We start from the raw sequence: 18,582 nt of genomic DNA on the forward strand, positions 1-18,582 counted from the left end.
ATTCTCCTGCCTCAGCCTCCCTAGTAGCAGGGACTGCGGGCGCCCGCCAGCTTGCCCTGCTAGTTTTTTGTATTTTAGTAGAGACGGGGTTTCACCGTGTTAGCCAGGATGGTCTCGATCTCCTGACCTCGTGATCCGCCCGTCTCAGCCTCCCAAAGTGCTGGGATTACAGGCTTGAGCCACCGCGCCCGGCTATTGTATATATTTTTAATTTCTAATAATTTTATTTTTGGGTATCTTTTTTTGAGATGGAGTCTTGCTCCGTCACCCAGGCTGGAGTGCAGTGGCGCAGTCTCAGCTCACTGCAACCTCCACCTCTCAAGTTCAAGCGATTCTCCTGCCTCAGCCTCCCCAGTAGCTTGGACTACGGGCGGGCGCCACCATGCCTGGCTACTTTTTGTAGTTTTAGGAGAGACAGGGTTTTACCATGTTAGCCAGGCTGGTCTCGAACTCCTGACCTTGGGTGATCTGCCCACATTGGCCTCCCAAAGTGATAGAATTACAGGCGTGTACAAACTACTGAACTTTTAAAAATGTCTGTTATTTCCCATCACATCCTTCTGGTTTCTTTGCCTGCTTAGCTCCATGTCACTCTTGGACTATTAATATTAATATATCTGGCCAGGCACAATGGCTCACGCCTGTAAGCCCAGCTCTTTGGGAGGCCAAGGTGGGTGGATCACCTGAGGTCGGAAGTTCGAGACCAGCCTGACTAATGTGGAGAAACCCGGTCTCTACTAAAAAAAAAAATTACATATTATATATATATAAAATTAGCCGGGCATGGTGGCGCAAGTTTGTAATTCCAGCTCCTCGGGAGGCTGAGGCAGGAGAATCACTTTAACTCAGGAGGCGGAAGTTGCAGTGAGCCGAGATCGCACCATTGCACTCCAGCCTGGGCAACAAGAGTAAAACTCTGTCTCAAAGAAAAAGAAAAAATAGTAATAGTAATATATCTGGATTTCATTTGTTTACATTTGTAAATGAATTCCAGCATGGATTAATGTTAGCCCAGGTATTAATCGTGGTAGCAATTGTTTTTTGAGGCAGAGTCTCGCTCTGTCGCCCGGACTGGAGTACAGTGGCCGGATCTCAGCTCACTGCAAGCTCTGCCTCCTGGGTTTACACCGTTCTCCTGCCTCAGCCTCCCGAGTAGCTGGGACTACAGGCGCCCCGCCACCTCGCCCGGCTAGTTTTGTATTTTAGTAGAGACGGGGTTTCACCGTGTTAGCCAGGATGGTCTCGATCTCCTGACCTCGTGATCCGCCCGTCTCGGCCTCCCAAAGTGCTGGGATTACAGGCTTGAGCCACCGCGCCCGGCCAGCAATTGCTTTTATTATTGTCAATTTCCCTTAGCACACTTACCTTCCCAGTGAAGCCCAAAATCAAACAAATCTTTCTGCCTCTGTAGCCTGCTTGGCCTGGGCAGTTTGCTTATAGCCCTTCCACCTAACAGTATTCATTGTAGGAGAAGCTATTTTACAGAGGAGGGCTTTAGTGTCTCTTGAAGGATTTAGTTCTGTATGCTCGGGGGAATCCATAGAGTACTCCTTTAGAATTCATTCGTCTTAGCAGACTTAACACTACATTGTAGTCACAAGATAAAGGTTCGTGTCTCAACTTCTTGTCTTCTGACATTTGTTGTTTGTGTTGGATCTTGCTAGTGTTTTCCAAACTTTAGTAGTAGCAGGAACTTGGAGCTTTTCTTAATTTCAATGTAATTTTTATATCTGCCTTGGTTCTTATTTTTTTTGTTTAGTATTAGTGGAACGGTAAATAGGTACATATACTGCCAGAAATACATTATTTTTTTCCCTCATTATATAAATGTTATTATAATCAGAAAATTTGGGAAGGCAGTGACATTGATTCTAGACATCTGTGAAAGGCATTATTGTTAACTGGAGAAATGAATGTGTTGGTCTTGTCATGAGATTACTTGGTTGATAAGAATAGCTTCAGGGAGGGACACCAGCAGCTGATACAATGAAGGCACCACAGATGAGCATGCTTCTGCCCTTACTCTTGCTAAATTAGGTCGCAGAAGAACACGGAGTGTTATGTAATAATACAAGGAGATGTCTTTTCAGCAAGGCTAGCCTTTAGCTGATTAGAAAAGAAGGTTGAAAAACCAGACTCCTAAAAAGCTCATGATTTTCCTGATCCATTTTGCCATCTGGAAGGGAATTTTTAAGTCATTTTTTATTGGATATCTGGTAAACGCAATTTTAGATTGTATGGTGTATAAAATTATAGCACACGTTTCTGATTTCTGCCTGTTATTTCTCCTCCAAAGATTTTTTTGAATAAACAACCAAACCCAAGAAAGAAGCTTCTTGTGCCTTGTGCACTGGATCCTCCCAACCCCAATTGTTACGTATGTGCCAGCAAGCCAGAGGTGACTGTGCGGCTGAATGTCCATAAAGTGACTGTTCTCACCTTACAAGACAAGGTCAGTGCAAGGCCTGGGTCTCTTTTCCTTTTGCTTTTACAGTATTACTGTGATAACAAGCAGACACTAGCTAGTGACTCTGAAAAGGTCCGACTGCAGAGATGTGTTGCTGTGATTTCCTGGGTTATTTTGCCTTCTGGATACCTGCAGGCTTTTCTTTCTGTGGTTCCAGAATAAGTGCCTCACATCCCAGAACAGAGTGGGAGTATTTGACTGGAATCTACAGCACAGTGGTGGCACAGTATCACTGCAAGCAGAGGACTTCTTTGCTCTTTGCTTCCCAGACAGTGGGTAAATTCTATATTTTTTGACAAATAACAGGTATCCTTGAATGGTCCTCACTGTCGCAGTGAGCAGATAAGTATTTGCATGCAGTGCAAAGTTTGCATTTCCAGTAGAGCAAAGCCCAAGTTACCAGCTTTGTATTAAAGGGTATAAGTAATTTGCAGAGTTTTGGGTTCTCTGCATGTTGGACAGTGCCCACTCCCAGCAAATTAGGGGGCTTTTGTTATTTCTGAGGTCTGATTTGAGGCTTGGTGGTGGTACACACTTACCTAATATGACCTGATTCTGGTGTGGTAAGTTAGTCCCTGAGGACGTAGAGCATTTGCACACCTGGGTTCACCTCTGGAGCTGAAGTGAGGGAAGAAATGGGGATTAAGGACATGGTCTGGTCCTTAAGTTCCTGTTAAATTGGCTATATTTGTGTATTGGGGAGGTTTTCTTTTTTTTATGACTCAAAAGTGTCACTTTCCACTTTGAGATCACTTCCTGTTGTCCTCTGGTTGTGACCATCATAATGCTACATATTTACATGCCTCTTGAGAGAGCAGGAAGCGGCCCTTCTCAAATAGCAGTGCTGCCTGATAGGGAATGGCCTTTCTTCCAGAAACTGGTTATGCAGGACGGATTGATTTGAGCTTATGTTTTGGTCAGGGAAGTGGCAGGTACAACAGAGGGTGGTTGTCCCAGTTTCTTTTCTAGAAAATAATTATCTTTGGTATCTCCTGATTCTTGAGCTTAAAGGTAATTCCTCTATTTGTAGGATACTTAGACCTATAGGACCTATAGAGAGTTCCTCCTTTTTTCCTTTTTTAGGAGCTGGTAGGATTTAACAGAATATTATCACTTCTCTAAATGCATGGAACGGGGAGGCTTATCTGAGAGTCAGGTTAATGAGAAATGATTCCATCTATCAAACCCCTGCCATTACAGGGTTGGCACAGAGACTGAAATGAAATATGTCAAGTGTTTGTAGCTCACTACCTAATCTGCAGGGAAAGACAAAGTAGCAATAGCCAGCCAGGGAGTTCCTAGTCCCCTGTTGGGATGAAGTTGGATCTGATCTGCATCAGTGGTCAGATGTGGGGATGGAACTCAGGTGAATCATCACGGCTTTCCTGCTTGCTCTAAGGGATCTTGAAGAGTGACTTGGCCTGTTTCCAGTAAATCAAAGGGGAAAGTAAGAGCCTTTATAGAAGTCTAGGATTTCTTATGATCTTTAATTACCTACGTTAATATTTTGAATCTTTTTTTTTTGTAGATAGTGAAAGAAAAATTTGCTATGGTAGCACCAGATGTCCAAATTGAAGATGGGAAAGGAACAATCCTAATATCTTCCGAAGAGGGAGAGACGGAAGGTATCATACATTGCATTTATTCACTCCTCTCATTGAGGAGACTGCTTAAAGGAAAGAGTGCACATTAGTTGATTCATTTACTGTATATGATACTCATTATTACAGAGAGTGGCAGTGTTTGGTCATGGAGGTGCTCTTTCAAGGTGACATTGCTGGGGGTCATCACACTTCCATGTTTGGGAGCTCCATTTCAGACATTTTCAGTGACTGCAGTGCTCTTGTGCACTTCCAAGGAACCTCCTTGCTGGTATCATGGATCCTGGGAGCTAACCTTCTGATGAGAAGACTGTTGTGTCTGTCAAATCACAGTGGGGAGGGTTCTAAGGCATTTGGAGATTTTTCTCCAAGAGTGGGCAAGCCTTGGTAGCCTGTCCCTTCTATATAGCAGAAAGATTATTGAAATTCAGTGCCCAGTTTTGGCTTTCTGATCCTTCCTTTCAAAAGTTCAAGCAGGTCATCCCTTTTGCTGATGTATTTGCTATACAAGGTAGAATATATTTGATTCTGTTGAAGCTTTCATAGTAAGAATTGCATCGTAGTTATTCCTCCTTCAGACTGTACTCGTTGATCCCATACCTCCTCGGTCACTTTTGCAGCTCATTTGTTAAGTTGCTGTTCTTGTTTTTCCATGTCCCAGTTTTTGCCAGTGTACTGTTATTTTCAAAGGTATCTAGGCCCTGTGTTTTCCCTGTATATTGAGTTAATTCATACCTATTTGTCCATTGGTCATTTATTCATACTTTGGGATCCAGATGTTAAGGCTTCTTTAAATGCAGGTTCAGCATCAGGGTTCTTCTTGGTTGTAGTTGCTTGTTGAGAAATTGTTTGGGCTATTAGGTCATGTGTAATTGGAGGCCATGTTTTGGCTGTGTGGTGCTCTATTTTAGGAGTCTACTTGAGTATTCAAGCCTCATTCTAGCCAGCTGACTTTTAAAAAAATGTCTGTTTGTGATTATATGCTGTCCCTTAGTTGTAGCCAGCACTTTCAAACACTAGCTTAAAAATGGAAACTGGGCTGGGCGCGGTGGCTCAAGCCTGTAATCCCAGCACTTTGGGAGGCCGAGACGGGCGGATCACGAGGTCAGGAGATGGAGACCATCCTGGCTAACACGGTGAAACCCCTCTCTACTAAAAAATACAAAAAACTAGCCGGGCGAGGTGGCGGGCACCTGTAGTCCCAGCTACTCGGGAGGCTGAGGCAGGAGAATGGTGTAAACCTGGGAGGTGGAGCTTGCAGTGAGCTGAGATCCGGCCACTGCACTCCAGCCTGGGCAACAGAGTGAGACTCCGTCTCAAAAAAAAAAAAAAAGGAAACTGGTCAGGAATCTCAGTGGCTTCAGTGTGACCGTTCTGTACAGAAATACATGTGGTTTGGAGGGTGAGACAGCACTTATCAGAATGTGTGTGGAGTCCTGTATGACAGGCATCGTTTTGGGTATTCATAAGTCAAGGATGAATAAGACAACAGATCTTAGCTTGAAGTGCCTTGCAGCCTGGAAGGAGAAGGGAGGTTGTCAACAGCTGAATTCAGCATAGTCCAAGGAAAACTGTAGAAGGAGTGTGTACACAGTACAAATCTAAGGAAAGTATACTCCGCTTTGTGAAACGGAGGGGGAGTAATAGGACAGGGAGGGCACTTGGGTCATTTTTTGAAGAAATAGTAGGGACTCACTGGACGAAGAAGAGAGCATTTAGACAGAATGAACATCTGTATGCAAAGGTGTGAGCTTGTGAAACAACCTAAACTGCCTTGGGAGTGGCCCATTATTTGGTTTCACTGGAAGCTGGGGTGCTGAGGGGTTGGCAGCAGTGATGAGGTTGGAGTCTTTCTTGTCGTACGTGCACTGTGTGTCTTCCTCCTCTTCCTTGACCCCTACCCTCCAGAGGAGGGGGCAATATTTCACTGCCACCTGCCACCAGGGTTTAAACAGGGGAGTAGCAGGGAGCTAGTTAGGGAGGAGGGGATTGAGGGATTTTTACTAAGGCAGAGGCAGGTAATAGATTTGAGATTCGCGAAGTCAGAACTTGCAGCCCAGTTGAGGAATAGCCTTACAATGTTAGCATTGTTGTTAGGTCAGCACAAGACTTCACAGGTGATGCTAAATCACCAAAGAAAGAACCCATATTAATTGGTTTTCCTTTTGAATGTGATGGTTCCAAGAGGTTTACAGTCAGTGGAGATGTCTGAAAGGGCTTGGAGGTGGAAATCTGGGTAAGAATGCCAAGGGCATTCCTGGTAGATAAAAATGGTAAAGCAAGCAACAGATCTGGAAAAGAACTAGGAGAAACCGTTAGTATGTTCTGGGTATCAGTGTAGGGAAAACCTTTCTAAGTGTTTTCCTTATAAATGATGAAATAAATGTTAAAAAAAAAAACAGACAAAAAAGAAGGGGATTGAAAATTGAGGTTATATAGAAAATTGGGCTTGGTGCGGTGGCTCACACCTCTAATCCTAGTACTTTGAGGGGCTGAAGCGGGCAGATCACTTGAGGCCAGGAGTTTGAGACCAGCCTGGCCAACATGGCAAAACCTCATCTCTTGTAAAAATGCAAAAATTAGGCTGGGCGTTGTGGCTGTAATCCCAGCACTTTGGGAGACCGAGGTGGGTGGGTCACCTGAGATCAGGAGTTTGAGACCAGCTTGGCCAATATCGCAAAACCCCGTCTCTACTAACAATACAAAAATTAGCCAGGCATGGTGGTGGGTGCATGTAATCCCAGCTACTCGGGAGGCTAAGGTGGGAGAATCGCTTGAACCTGGGAGGTCGAGGTTGCAGTGAGCCAAGATGGTGCCACTGCACTCCAGCTTGGGCAACAGAGCGAGACTCTGTCTCAAAAAAAAAAAAAAAAAAAAATTAGCTAGGCATGGTGGTGCACACCTTGCAGTCCCAGCTACTCTGGAGGCTGAGGTAGGAAGACCTCTCAAGCCTGGGATGCACTCCAGCTTGCTGTAACACAGTGAGACCCTGTCTTAAAAAAAAAAATTGATTTGAATGGGGAAAAGTTTTCAGAATTTCTCAGTCTGGTCCCCTTGAAGTAGTTTCGGTAGTTAAGTGTTTTAAGACTGAATTCCCAGTATTTTAATGTTTTAGGGTGCTAGGGCCTTCATAACAAATACCACAGCCCAGGTGGCTTAAACAATACATTCTCACAGTTCTGGAGGCTGGAAGACCAAGATGAAGATGCTGGCAGGTTTGGTTTATTTTAAAGCCTCTCTCCTTTGCTTGCAGATAGCTGCCTTTCTGTTGTGTCACATAGCCTTTCCTCTAGGGGTGCACATCCCTGATGTCTCTGTCCAAATTTTGGGATTGATTAATTGATTGGAGACAGAGTCTTAAAAAAAAAATTTTGTTGCTCTGTTGCCCAGCAGGCTGGAGTGCAGTGGTGCAGTCACTGCAACTCTTGGGCTTCAGGAATCAATCCTGCTTTGGCCTCCCAAAGTGCTGAGATTATAGATGTGAGCCACTGTGCCTGCCTTCCTCCTTCTATAAGGACATCAGTCAGATCAGATTACAGCCCACCCTACTGGCCCCATTTAAATTTAATCATTCCTTTAAAAAGTCCTATCTCCAAATACAATCACATTCTGAGATACTAGGGATTAGTGTTTCAAGCTTTGGATTTTGATGGACGGGACACAATTCAGCCCCATAACAGGTTTAGCTTTTTAAAAAATGAACCTGACTGCTCTATGAAGATGTAACTGAAGTATCTAAGTTATTTTCACATTTCCTAGCTAATAATCACAAGAAGTTGTCAGAATTTGGAATTAGAAATGGCAGCCGGCTTCAAGCAGATGACTTCCTCCAGGACTATACTTTATTGATCAACATCCTTCATAGGTAAGAGCTACTAATATTTTAATTGTAAGAAATTATTTGAATATATAAACTTTAGAGGAAATGGAGGAAAAGTGTTTTCTTATCCTTAAACCCTGCTGTTCATTTGAAACTGTATCGTATATTTGGTCGAGTTGGTCACTGAGTTCCGTGATGTTTGACCAACAGAAAAATTTGGGGATTCAGAAATTGGTAGGGTGTGGTGGCTCACGCCTGTAATCCCAGCACTTTGGTAGGCTGAGGCAGGTGGATCACCTGAGGTCAGGAGTTCGAGGCCAACGTGGTGAAACCCCATCTCTGCTAAAAATGCGAAAATTAACCAGGCATAGTGGCAGGCACCTGTAGTCCCAGCTACTTGGGAGGCTAAGGTAGGAGAATCCCTTGAACCCAGGAGGTGGAGGTTGCAGTGAACCGGGATTATGCCACTGCACTCCAACCTGGGCAACAGAGTGAGACTCCAACTAAAAAAAAAAAAACAAACCCAGAAATAAAAGAAATAAGCAAAAAATGTTTAAGAGTAACTGTCATCAGTGGTGGCTGATCAGGAAGAGCTAGAGTCCAGGTGTTTGAACAGTTTAAACAGAGGCGAATTCATTATAGTAATTAAACTGGAATAAAATTATTAATTGTTTTTCAAGGTTCTCTAGAAAAAAGAAGTATTTCTGCCATAAAATAAATCATTTCGTTTGTGATTTTGTGACAATAGCAAAAGAATATTGGGAATTGTCTGTACTGGCCGGGCACGGTGGCTCACACCTGTAATCCCAGTACTTTGGGAGGTCAAGGTGGGCGGGTCACCTGAGGTCAGGAGTTTGAGACCAGCCTGCCCAAAGGCTGGTGGTGGCACACGCCTGTAATCCCAAAAACTTAGGAGGCTGAGGCAGGAGAATCACTTGAACCTGGGAGGCAGAGGTTGCAGTGAGCCAAGATTGCGCCATTGCACTCCAGGCTGGGTGACAAGAGCAAAACTCCATCTCAGAAAAAAAAAAAAAGAATTGTACAGATTCCTGAGTCTATAGCACAGTTAAGATACACATGGTATCTTACCATGTCTGCTTATATATTCATGTGTTGACCAGGTTGCATTTTTGTTCATGCTCATTGACGTGGTGGAACTGTGCCTGACTTGGGGTTTTTGGGTAGCATCTAACAAACAAAGGGTTTAGTGGTGCTGCCACCTGCGTCCAGTTATTTTGTCAGTATTTTCATGAGTATACAAACATGCATAGTGTTTGTGTGGCTATTTGGAGAGAACTGCATTTCATACTTTGTTTATAAAATGCATAAAATGACAGGAAGGGGCCAGGTGTGATGGCTCATGTCTGTGATCCCAGCACTTTGGGAGGCTGAAGTGGTGGATCACGAGGTCAGGAGTTTGAGACCATCCTGAACAACATGGTGAAACCCCATCTCTACTAAAATACAAAAATTAGCTGGGTGTGGTGGCGTGTGCCTGTAATCCCAGCTACTCAGGAGGCTGAGGCAGGAGAATCGTTTGAACCTGGGAGCCGAGGTTGCAGCGAGCCAAGATTGCGCCATTGCACTCCAGCCTGGGTGACAGAGCGAGACTCCGTCTCAAAAAAAAAAAAAAAAAAAAAAAAATGACAGGAAGGACTGAATGAGAGTTACTAGTAAGTAGTGTATTTCACAGTTATATAATGGAATCAAAGTGGTCCTGCTTCAGTTGGACACTAGTTAGATGTAAGTGGCATGCTTGTTTTCAGTTGTGAAAGAAAAGACAGTGGAAGGACATGTACAATAAAGTGGAAATACCACATGGTATCTAAAAGAGGAGGTATAATTAGGGTTTTTAATCATATTTTTTAGCTCTCTGGGAACAGAACCCCACCCCTTCTGTATGTCTTTTGTTTGACTTACATGTTTTTGAGAGTTCATGTACAGAAGCATGATGTAGCTTGTAAAGATGGGGGGACCCAGAAATCATGTAGTTCTGCCCATAAAAAACACCACATTACTATAGTTAAGATCATATTGTAGGCCAGGCGTGGCAGCTCACACCTGTAATCCCAGCACTTTGGGAGTCTGAGGCGGATCATGGGCTCAGGGGGTCAAGACCAGCCTAGCCAATATGGTGAAACCCTGTCTCTACTAAAAATACAAAAAAAATTAGCCGGGCATGGTGTCATGCCTATAGTCCCAGCTGCTCGGGAGGCTGAGGCAGAAGAATAGCTTGAACCTGGGAGGCAGAGGTTGCAGTGAGCCAAGATCACGCTACTGCACTCCATAGTGGCTGAAGAAATAATGTCTAAGAGTTACTACTTGAGGCCACTGAGTTTTGGACTCAGTTTTCTGCTTTGGCAATAAAAGTTAATTTACTGTTTTAAAGAAACAAAAAACCAAAACCTTGCCCTGATTTGAAAGTGCGTGTAGATTATCACAGAAATTTGGTGTGTACCATCTTTTTTATTGTAAGTTTAGCTCTTTGAAAATTAGAATCCAAGGTGGGTATGGTTGGCTCACGCCTGTAATCCCAGCACTTTAGGAGACCAAGGTAGGAGGATGGCTTGAGCCCAGGATTTCAAGACCAGCCTGAGCAACATTACGAGACCCTATCTCTAATTTTTTTTTTAATAAAATTAAAAAAAAAAAAATAGAATCCACATATTTGGTGTGTACATAGTGTATGCTTTGAGGAACAACAGGATTTCTCTGATGCTCCTTTGCTTTGTAAATAGTCATAGCAGTGACCTGTGTGATTCTCCTACAGTGAAGACCTAGGAAAGGATGTTGAATTTGAGGTTGTTGGTGATGCCCTGGAAAAAGTGGGACCCAAACAAGCTGAAGATGCTGCCAAAAGCATAACCAATGGCAGTGATGATGGAGCTCAGCCCTCTACCTCCACAGGTAAGTATGGCCCCAGCCAGCAGGTTGTTAAACACCCACCAAGCAAGAGTAAAAGCAAACTGATTGTTTAGGAACATTGACCATAAATCCGTAAAACTACTAGAGGTGTGTATTGGTTTGGTATTGATTGTTGTAATGGAGCTCTGAATTTATGAACCATGAAGACATTTAAGGGCTGGGTGTGGTGGCTCACACCTGTAATCCCAGCGCTTTGAGAGGCCAAGATGGGGGTATTACTTGAGGCCAGGAGTTGGAGAACAGCCTGGGCAACACAGTGAGACCCTCTGTACAAAAAAAAAAAAAAATTAGCCAGGCATGGTAGCGCATACCTGTAGTCTCAGCTACTCAGGAGGCTAAAGTGGTTCACTTGAACCCAGGAGTTCAACACTGCAGTGAGCCATGATCGCACCACTGCACTCCAGACTGGGCAACAGCAAGACCATGTCTCCAAAAAAAAAAAAAAAGTCACTTAAGGTGGGGCACAGTGGCTCATGCCTGTAATCCCAACACTTTGGGAGGCCAAGGCGGGCAGATTGCCTGAGCCCAGGAGTTCGACACCAACCTGGGCAACACGGTGAAACCCCATCTGTACTAAAAATACAAAAAATTAGCCAGGCGTGGCAGCATACTCTTGTAGCCCCAGCTACTCGGGAGGCTGAGGCAGGAGAATCACTGGAACCCGGGAGGCGGAGGTTGCAGTGAGCTGGGATTGCGCCACTGCACTCCGGCCTGGTTTACAGAGTGAGACTCCATCTCAAAACAAACAGTCATTTAAGACTGGGGGAAATTCTTACAGAAATTTCTTACAGAAAATAGCAACACTTTGTTATTTTTTGTTAATTGATTTTTACAGTTTGAAATGATAGTTTACTAGTGCGCAGTCAGCCTATATAGTAGCAGGTTGGGGTTTTGTATGCTTGTTTTATTTAGGAGCAATAAATCCATGCATCTGACTATTTTGAGTGAACAGGTGCTTGGTAAGTATGGAATTTAGGCATGTTAGAGTTTCCTCGTCACCAATATGCCTTGCGTATAGTCCTTTCCCCTGGATTTCCAGTGCTGGTGCTTGGTATTTTTCCAAATAACTGATTCTTTACTGTGTTCTGATTTGAATATTTACTCCGCTCCCTCTCTTCCTTTAGTTAGGGAACTAAAGGTTACCAAATTTTTACTTGTTTTCATTTCTTTGACCCTGTCTGTGGCATTCTTTGGAATATGTTTACTCTTGGCTCTAATGTTCTCTTGAGATTTTTGGAGATGAACATTCAGATTATGGCCTGGGTCATTGGTTCATAACCTGTTTTTTTTCCCCTCACTGAAATTAGAAAGGTCCATCATCCTCCTTTGAGGAAGAGACTATATGGTAGATTTTCCAGAATCATAATTTGAAATGTACATTTATTGATTCTCTACTGTGGGTAGGTTTCCAGGGTTACAGCCATGAGTAAGGTAGGTATTCTGCCTTTGATTTTGTTGGTGGAGGAGATAAAACCACCTTTAGTATCATTTCTGCATTGGGGATGGTTCCTGGCTTCATCCTCTGCTACTGTGTAAGCTTGGGAAGTCATTCACTGAGTTTCCTTTCCTGGAAAGCGGATAATCATGTGATCTTCTTTATAGGGTTGTGATGATTAAATGAGTTGTCATATGCACAGTGCTCAGAACAGTTCCTGGCACATTGTAAGTGCTGTATTGTTGTTGCCACTACTACCATTATTAGAATATGTTCCCTCTGCTCTTCTATTGGAGAAAGTAGAGGTAGAATCAAGGATGTGTAATGAGTCCTTTGAGTTACATAATGCTTGTCACAATTTTTTGTTTTGATTAGAAAATAAATAGGTGCTTATTATGTAAAAGATTTAAAACAGTATGGAAATACATAATGTGTAAAGTCAAAATGCAGCCATTCTTAAGTTTGGTGTATATTAGAAGAGCCACCTTTCAATTATAGAAAATACTGGTGAGCACAAGTAACTCCCACGCTTTTACCCATTTTTTTTTCCTTTTTTCTGGAATAAGCTCAAGAGCAAGATGACGTTCTCATAGTTGATTCGGATGAAGAAGATTCTTCAAATAATGCTGACGTCAGTGAAGAAGAGAGAAGCCGCAAGAGGAAATTAGATGAGAAAGAGAATCTCAGTGCAAAGAGGTCACGTATAGAACAGAAGGAAGAGCTTGATGATGTCATAGCATTAGATTGAACAGAAATGCCTCTAAACAGAACCCTCTTACTGTTTAGTTTATCTGGGCAGAACCAGATTGTTACGTCCTTTGTTCCAAAGGGAAAAAATTGACACCAGTGACTTGAAAATTACTCTGCTCCCTTTGAAAGCATTGCTAGAACTGTTAGACACATTGCAGTATGCTGTATTGAAAGTAGGAATATAGTTTTAAAAACCCTTTGAACAAAGTGTATGCATAACCAGTCATGAGATAAAACAACACAATGCATGTTGCCTTTTTAATGTAAATACCCTTAGGTATCATTAATAGTTTCAAAATATTGTGGTTTAGTAAAGTTGATACCTGGTTATAAATATTATGCCTTTATTTTTGGCTAGAAGAAGAATTATTTTTAGCCTAGATCTAATCATTTTCATACTCTTAACTGATTGAAACAGATTCAAAGAAGTATCAAGTGCTATGCATTGAAACTTGTTTTTAAATGTTAAATGGCACTATGTATATTAATGTAAAACAATGTTAATTTACTCAAGTTTTCAGTTTGTACTGCCTGGTATGTCTGTGTAAGAAGCCAGTTTTTGTGTATTGTTACAGTTTCAGGTTATTTATATTCGATGTTTTGTAAAACTCAAATAACGACTATACTTATGGACCAAATAAATGGCATCTGCATTCTTGTTACACATGCCTGCACAGTTTCTGTTTCTGCTGCCTTATATCTACTGCAGGAATGCCAAATTCTTTCCATTAAAAAAAGAACTTGGCCGGGCACAGTGGCTCACGCTTGTAATCCCAGCACTTTGGAAGGCTGAGGCAGGTGGATCACCTGAGGTCAGTAGTTCAAGACCAACCTGGCCAACATGGTGAAACCCCATCTCTACTTAAAAAAAAATTAGCTGGGTGTAGTGGCAGGCACCTGTAATTCCAGCTACTCAGGAGGCTGAGGCAGGAGAATTGCTTGAACCCGGGAGGCAGAGGTTACAGTGAACCAAGATTGTGCCATTGCACTCCAGCCTGGGCGATGAGCAAAACTCCATCTCAAAAAAGGTTCAGATCACTGTTTGTCATAGATGAGTACTTTCTTTTCTTTTTTCTTGGAGACTTCACAGGTAGGAAGAGTACTTTCTAAAATAAATCTCTTCCTGCGTGTGGTGGTGGTGGTGCACATAGGTGTTCCAGCTACTCAGGAGGCTGAGGCAGGAGGATGGCTTGAGCACAGAAGTTCAAGGCCAGCCTGGGTAACATACCAAGAGCCTGTCTCCAAAAAATAAGTAAATAAAAGAAAGCTGCTAATGGCAGTGGGTGTATTTCTTTTTTCTTTTTTCTTTTTTTTTTAAGACGGAATCTCACTCTGTCACCCAGGCTGGAGTGTAGTGGCGCAGTCTCGACTCACTGCAAGCTCCGCCTCCCAGGTTCATGCCATTCTCCTGCCTCAGCCTCCTGAGTAGCTGGGACTACAGGCGCCCGCCACCATGCCCAGCTAATTTTTTTGTATTTTTAGTAGAGACGGGGTTTCACCATGTTAGCCAGGATGGTCTCGATCTCCTGACCTTGTGATCCTCCCGCCTTGGCCTCCCAAAGTGTTGGGATTACAGGTGTGAGCCACCGCGCCCGGCCTTGGCTGTGGGTTGTTTTTGATATGAAGCCTCTCACTTTCGCCTGGCTGGAGTGCAATGACGCAATCCCGGCTCACTGCAACCTCTTCCTCCCGGTTTCAACCTCTGCCTCCCCCGTAGCTGGGATTACAGGCTCCCACCACCATGCTCGGCTAATTTTTTGTATTTTTAGTAGAGATGAGGTTTCACTATGTTGGCCAGGCTGGTCTCGAACTCCTGAACTCGTGATCTGCCTGCCTCAGCCTCCCAAAGTGCTGGGATTACGGGCGTGAGCCACTGTGCCTGGCCTAATGGCAGTATTTTTTAAATTTGGATTGTTGGCAGTTGGCCTGTGTTGAGAAAGTATGTGACTTTTTCCCAAGCCTGGTAAGTTGGAGCCTTGGATTTGAGATGCTGGAGAGGGAGTCCTTACTCCTTTCTGCAGTGTTTGTCTGTGTCGTCCCCTAGTTTACCAAAGTCCATTTTGAATGTATCATCCCCAGCCCAACTCCAGCCTACAGATAGTGCCAGACTGGCAGTAGGTAGAGTAGCACTGTCTTTCTGGTCCTGGACCTCAGAGGGCTTTGCCTCTTAGGGTACTCTTACCACTCAGAGATGTGCCTTGGGTTTTCAGAGAACAGAAACCCATTAAGCTGTTTCCCCTATTGTATTCATCTGCGCTTTGTGTTTCTGGCAATATTTCTTTTATATTTCAACTAAATTTTACATTGCTAATTCATATATTGTTCTACTTTGTGTAATTCTTACTGTACCATTCAGCTTATTGATCATTACTCCTTGTTTTCCACCATTTGTAAATTCAGCATGTAATCAGAGCTTTCAGAAAAGCCATGTTGAACACGGTGTGGTGGCTCATACCCATGAGCCTAGCACTTTGAGAGGCTGAGGCAGGAGGATTGCTTGAGCCCAGGAGTTTGTGGAGACAGCCTAGCAATGTGGTAAAACCTCGTCTCTACAAAAAAATAACAAAATTTAGCTGAGCGTGGTGGCACTTGCCTATAGCCTCAGCTACTCAGGAGGCTGATGGAGGAGGATCACTTGAGCCTAGGAGGCGGGTTTTGCAGTGAGCCAAGATTGTGCCACTGTACTTCAGCCTGGGTGACAGAATGAGACCCTGTCTCTGAAAAGAAAAAAGAAAAATAATGTTGACTAAGACTCAGCCTTCTGGAGCTCCAGAGTGGAGTGACTTCACCTGTGAGCTTCATCTGCCTTTAGGTTTTTAGAAGGTGTTTAAATTTTCCTCCAGAAAATAATTTGAAACTTAACAGAACTATGTAATATAAAATGAAATATCTTAGGATGCCATCTCACTTTTGAAACTTTTTATTCTGAAAAGCTCTCTAGAAATTAGCATTTTGAAATTCTGTCCATTCTTTACACATCATCCTGCCTGCCTTTATTTTTGCAATGGCGTCGTCACAGGTCACTGCAGCCTTGACCACCTGGGTTCAAGCAGTTCTCCCGCCCCAGCCTCCTAAGTCCCTGGAACTACAGGAGCTCACCACCATGCACAGCTAATTTTTAAAACTATTTTTGTGGAGACAGGGTCTCATGTTACCCAGCTTGTCTCCAACTCCTGGCCTCAAGTGATCCTCCCACCTTGGCTTTGCCAAGTACTGGGATTACAGGCCCTGAGCCGCATGCCCTGTCCCCACCCTGCCTTATAGACACAATTATCAACAATGTGTTTCTGGTATTTTGTGTAAGTTCTTTTGTTCTTTCCCATTTGAATGTATAGTACATGATAAGTGCCAGTTAGTTCTGCGGAGGTGTTTCTAATCTGGCAGACCAGTGGTTTTCATCTTTGCATTAACTATTACTACCTTTTTCAGCAGGTTTGTTAGGAAGGCAGGTCTGACTACTAGTTGCAGGGATCCTGTACAACTAGACAGTGAACCAAAGCCTATCCAAGTTTCTCCCAGATTCTTAGAGGGTGGAGACACTTCAGAACTTGTGTTGTATTCATGGTTTTTCCATGTAAATTGTCTCACCAACTGGGAGCTGGGAGTAGGGCTTGCAAAGGGAATTTCCTCAACAGCTTCTTTTCACCTCCAGCCTGAAATACGGTGTTGACAAACCATCTTCCAGCCTCACTGGGAACAGTGTGGTGACAAGATTACCTGGGGAATCCATTGTCCTAAAGACTACTGGCTACTCAGCATGAACCATGAGCGGTTCCAACATTTTAACATAGAGCCCAACCCATTAATGAGGTAACTGATCAGGCAAAGATCACTGGATGCCAAAACCTTTCAGGTAAAAGGCTGCTGAGGAACAGAATTTTAGCACAGTACTCAAATGTTGCTTCACAGGTCACTTGCAAAAGGAAAACATCAGTCTTTATTTATTTTAGAGACGGGGTCTTGCTCTATCTCACAGGCCGGAGTGCAGTGATGTGATCACAGTTCACTGCAGCCTCGACTTCTCAGGCTCAAGTGATCTTCCCACCTCACCCGCCCCCCCCAGTGGCTGGGACTACCAGTGTGAGCCACCACGCCTGGCTAATTTGGAAAACACCGATCTTCACAATGGACAGATCTGACTGCTGCCAGTATAATCAAGTGATCAAACCTAGTATCACTTATGGGGTAGCTTGATGTTACTGTGCTTCCTAAGATGGTATCAAGAACACAGCAGTATCTCACCAAGAAATTGTTGACTGGAATCTAACCAAGCATCTAGACCTCCAGCTGACAGGAAATGGAGAGGGGGTAGAGGAACAAGTTAACATTCAGAAACAATCAGATGAGCAGAATATGTGTGATATTCCGCAACTGCCAGGGCTCTTCAGTAAGTCATTGTCATTTCAAAAAAGGAAGGAGTAGGTATTCTGGGTTAAAAGGCATTTAAGAGAGAACCCAATACAATGTACGAATCATTTTTTTGCATCCTAGTTCAACAAAATAAATGATTATAACAATTCTTGTGACAATTGGAAATTTGAAAATGGAATGAATATAGGTAATATAGAATTGTTTTCTTCAGTACGGTAATGTGACTGTAATTATGTTCTTCTTTTTAGTGTTTTATGGGCAAAGCTTCAATACTAGCAACTTTTTTTGTTTTGAGATGGACTCGCTCTGGTGCCCAGTCTGGAGTAGAGTGGTATAATCATAGCTCAGTGCAGCCTCAAACTCCTGGGCTCATGCGATCTTCCTCTCAGCCTCCCACGTAGCTGGGACTGCAGGTGTTATGCCACCACGCCTGGCTAATTTTTTCAATTTTTTGTAGAGGGGGTTTTGCTGTGTTGCCCAGGCTGGTCTCAAAAGTCCTGGGCTCAAGCGATCTTCCCTCCTTGGCCTCCCCCAAAGGGCTGGGATTACAGTTGAGAGCCACTGCACCTGGCTCAAACTATATGGAGAGGAAAACAGCAAAATTAACATTTATTGAACCTAGGTACTCTGTGTGTGTGTGTGTGTGTGTGTGTGTGTGTGTGTGTGTTTCATTGTACCATTCAGCTTTGAAAACTTTCATAATAAAAGTGAATATAGGCCGGGCGCGGTGGCTCAAGCCTGTAATCCCAGCACTTTGGGAGGCCGAGACGGGCGGATCACGAGGTCAGGAGATCGAGATCATCCTGGCTAACATGGTGAAACTCCATTTCCACTAAAAAAAAAAAAATACAAAAAACTAGCCGGGCGAGGTGGCGGGCGCCTGTAGTCCCAGCTACTTGGGAGGCTGAGGCAGGAGAATGGCGTGAACCCGGGAGGCGGAGCTTGCAGTGAGCCGAGATTGCGCCACTGCACTCCAGTCTGGGCGACAGAGCGAGACTCCGCCTCAAAAAAAAAAAAATAAATAAAATAAAAGTGAATATATACATACACACACAAATACATATATACATACACAGGCAGTCTATTTTCCTTTTGTGCTTGTTTGACTTTTCCAAGTTTTATATCGAGTATGTCCTATGATTAAAGTCAGAAAGGCAATAAAGGTTATTAAACATATAAGGTGGAAAGAGAAAGTGCTAGTGGGATTCCGGGT

The 18,582-nt window shown here is 43.5% G+C and overlaps 1 protein-coding gene across 1 annotated transcript in view; it reads left to right on the forward strand.

The window, feature by feature from the left end:
- Nucleotides 1–13,660, forward strand: part of UBA2 (ubiquitin like modifier activating enzyme 2) — a 57,924-nt gene extending 44,264 nt beyond the window's left edge. Inside the window, 5 exon segments of the mRNA XM_017847872.1 lie at nucleotides 2,297–2,452; nucleotides 3,996–4,092; nucleotides 7,828–7,933; nucleotides 10,659–10,795; nucleotides 12,815–13,660. Coding sequence (XP_017703361.1) covers nucleotides 2,297–2,452; nucleotides 3,996–4,092; nucleotides 7,828–7,933; nucleotides 10,659–10,795; nucleotides 12,815–12,996 — 678 coding nt within the window. The 3' untranslated portion in view covers nucleotides 12,997–13,660.
- Nucleotides 13,661–18,582: the final 4,922 nt, after the last annotated feature.

The sequence above is a fragment of the Rhinopithecus bieti genome, unplaced genomic scaffold (genome assembly GCF_001698545.2).
Source record: "Rhinopithecus bieti isolate Rb0 unplaced genomic scaffold, ASM169854v2 scaffold_30337, whole genome shotgun sequence".
Taxonomy (NCBI): Eukaryota; Metazoa; Chordata; class Mammalia; order Primates; family Cercopithecidae; genus Rhinopithecus; species Rhinopithecus bieti.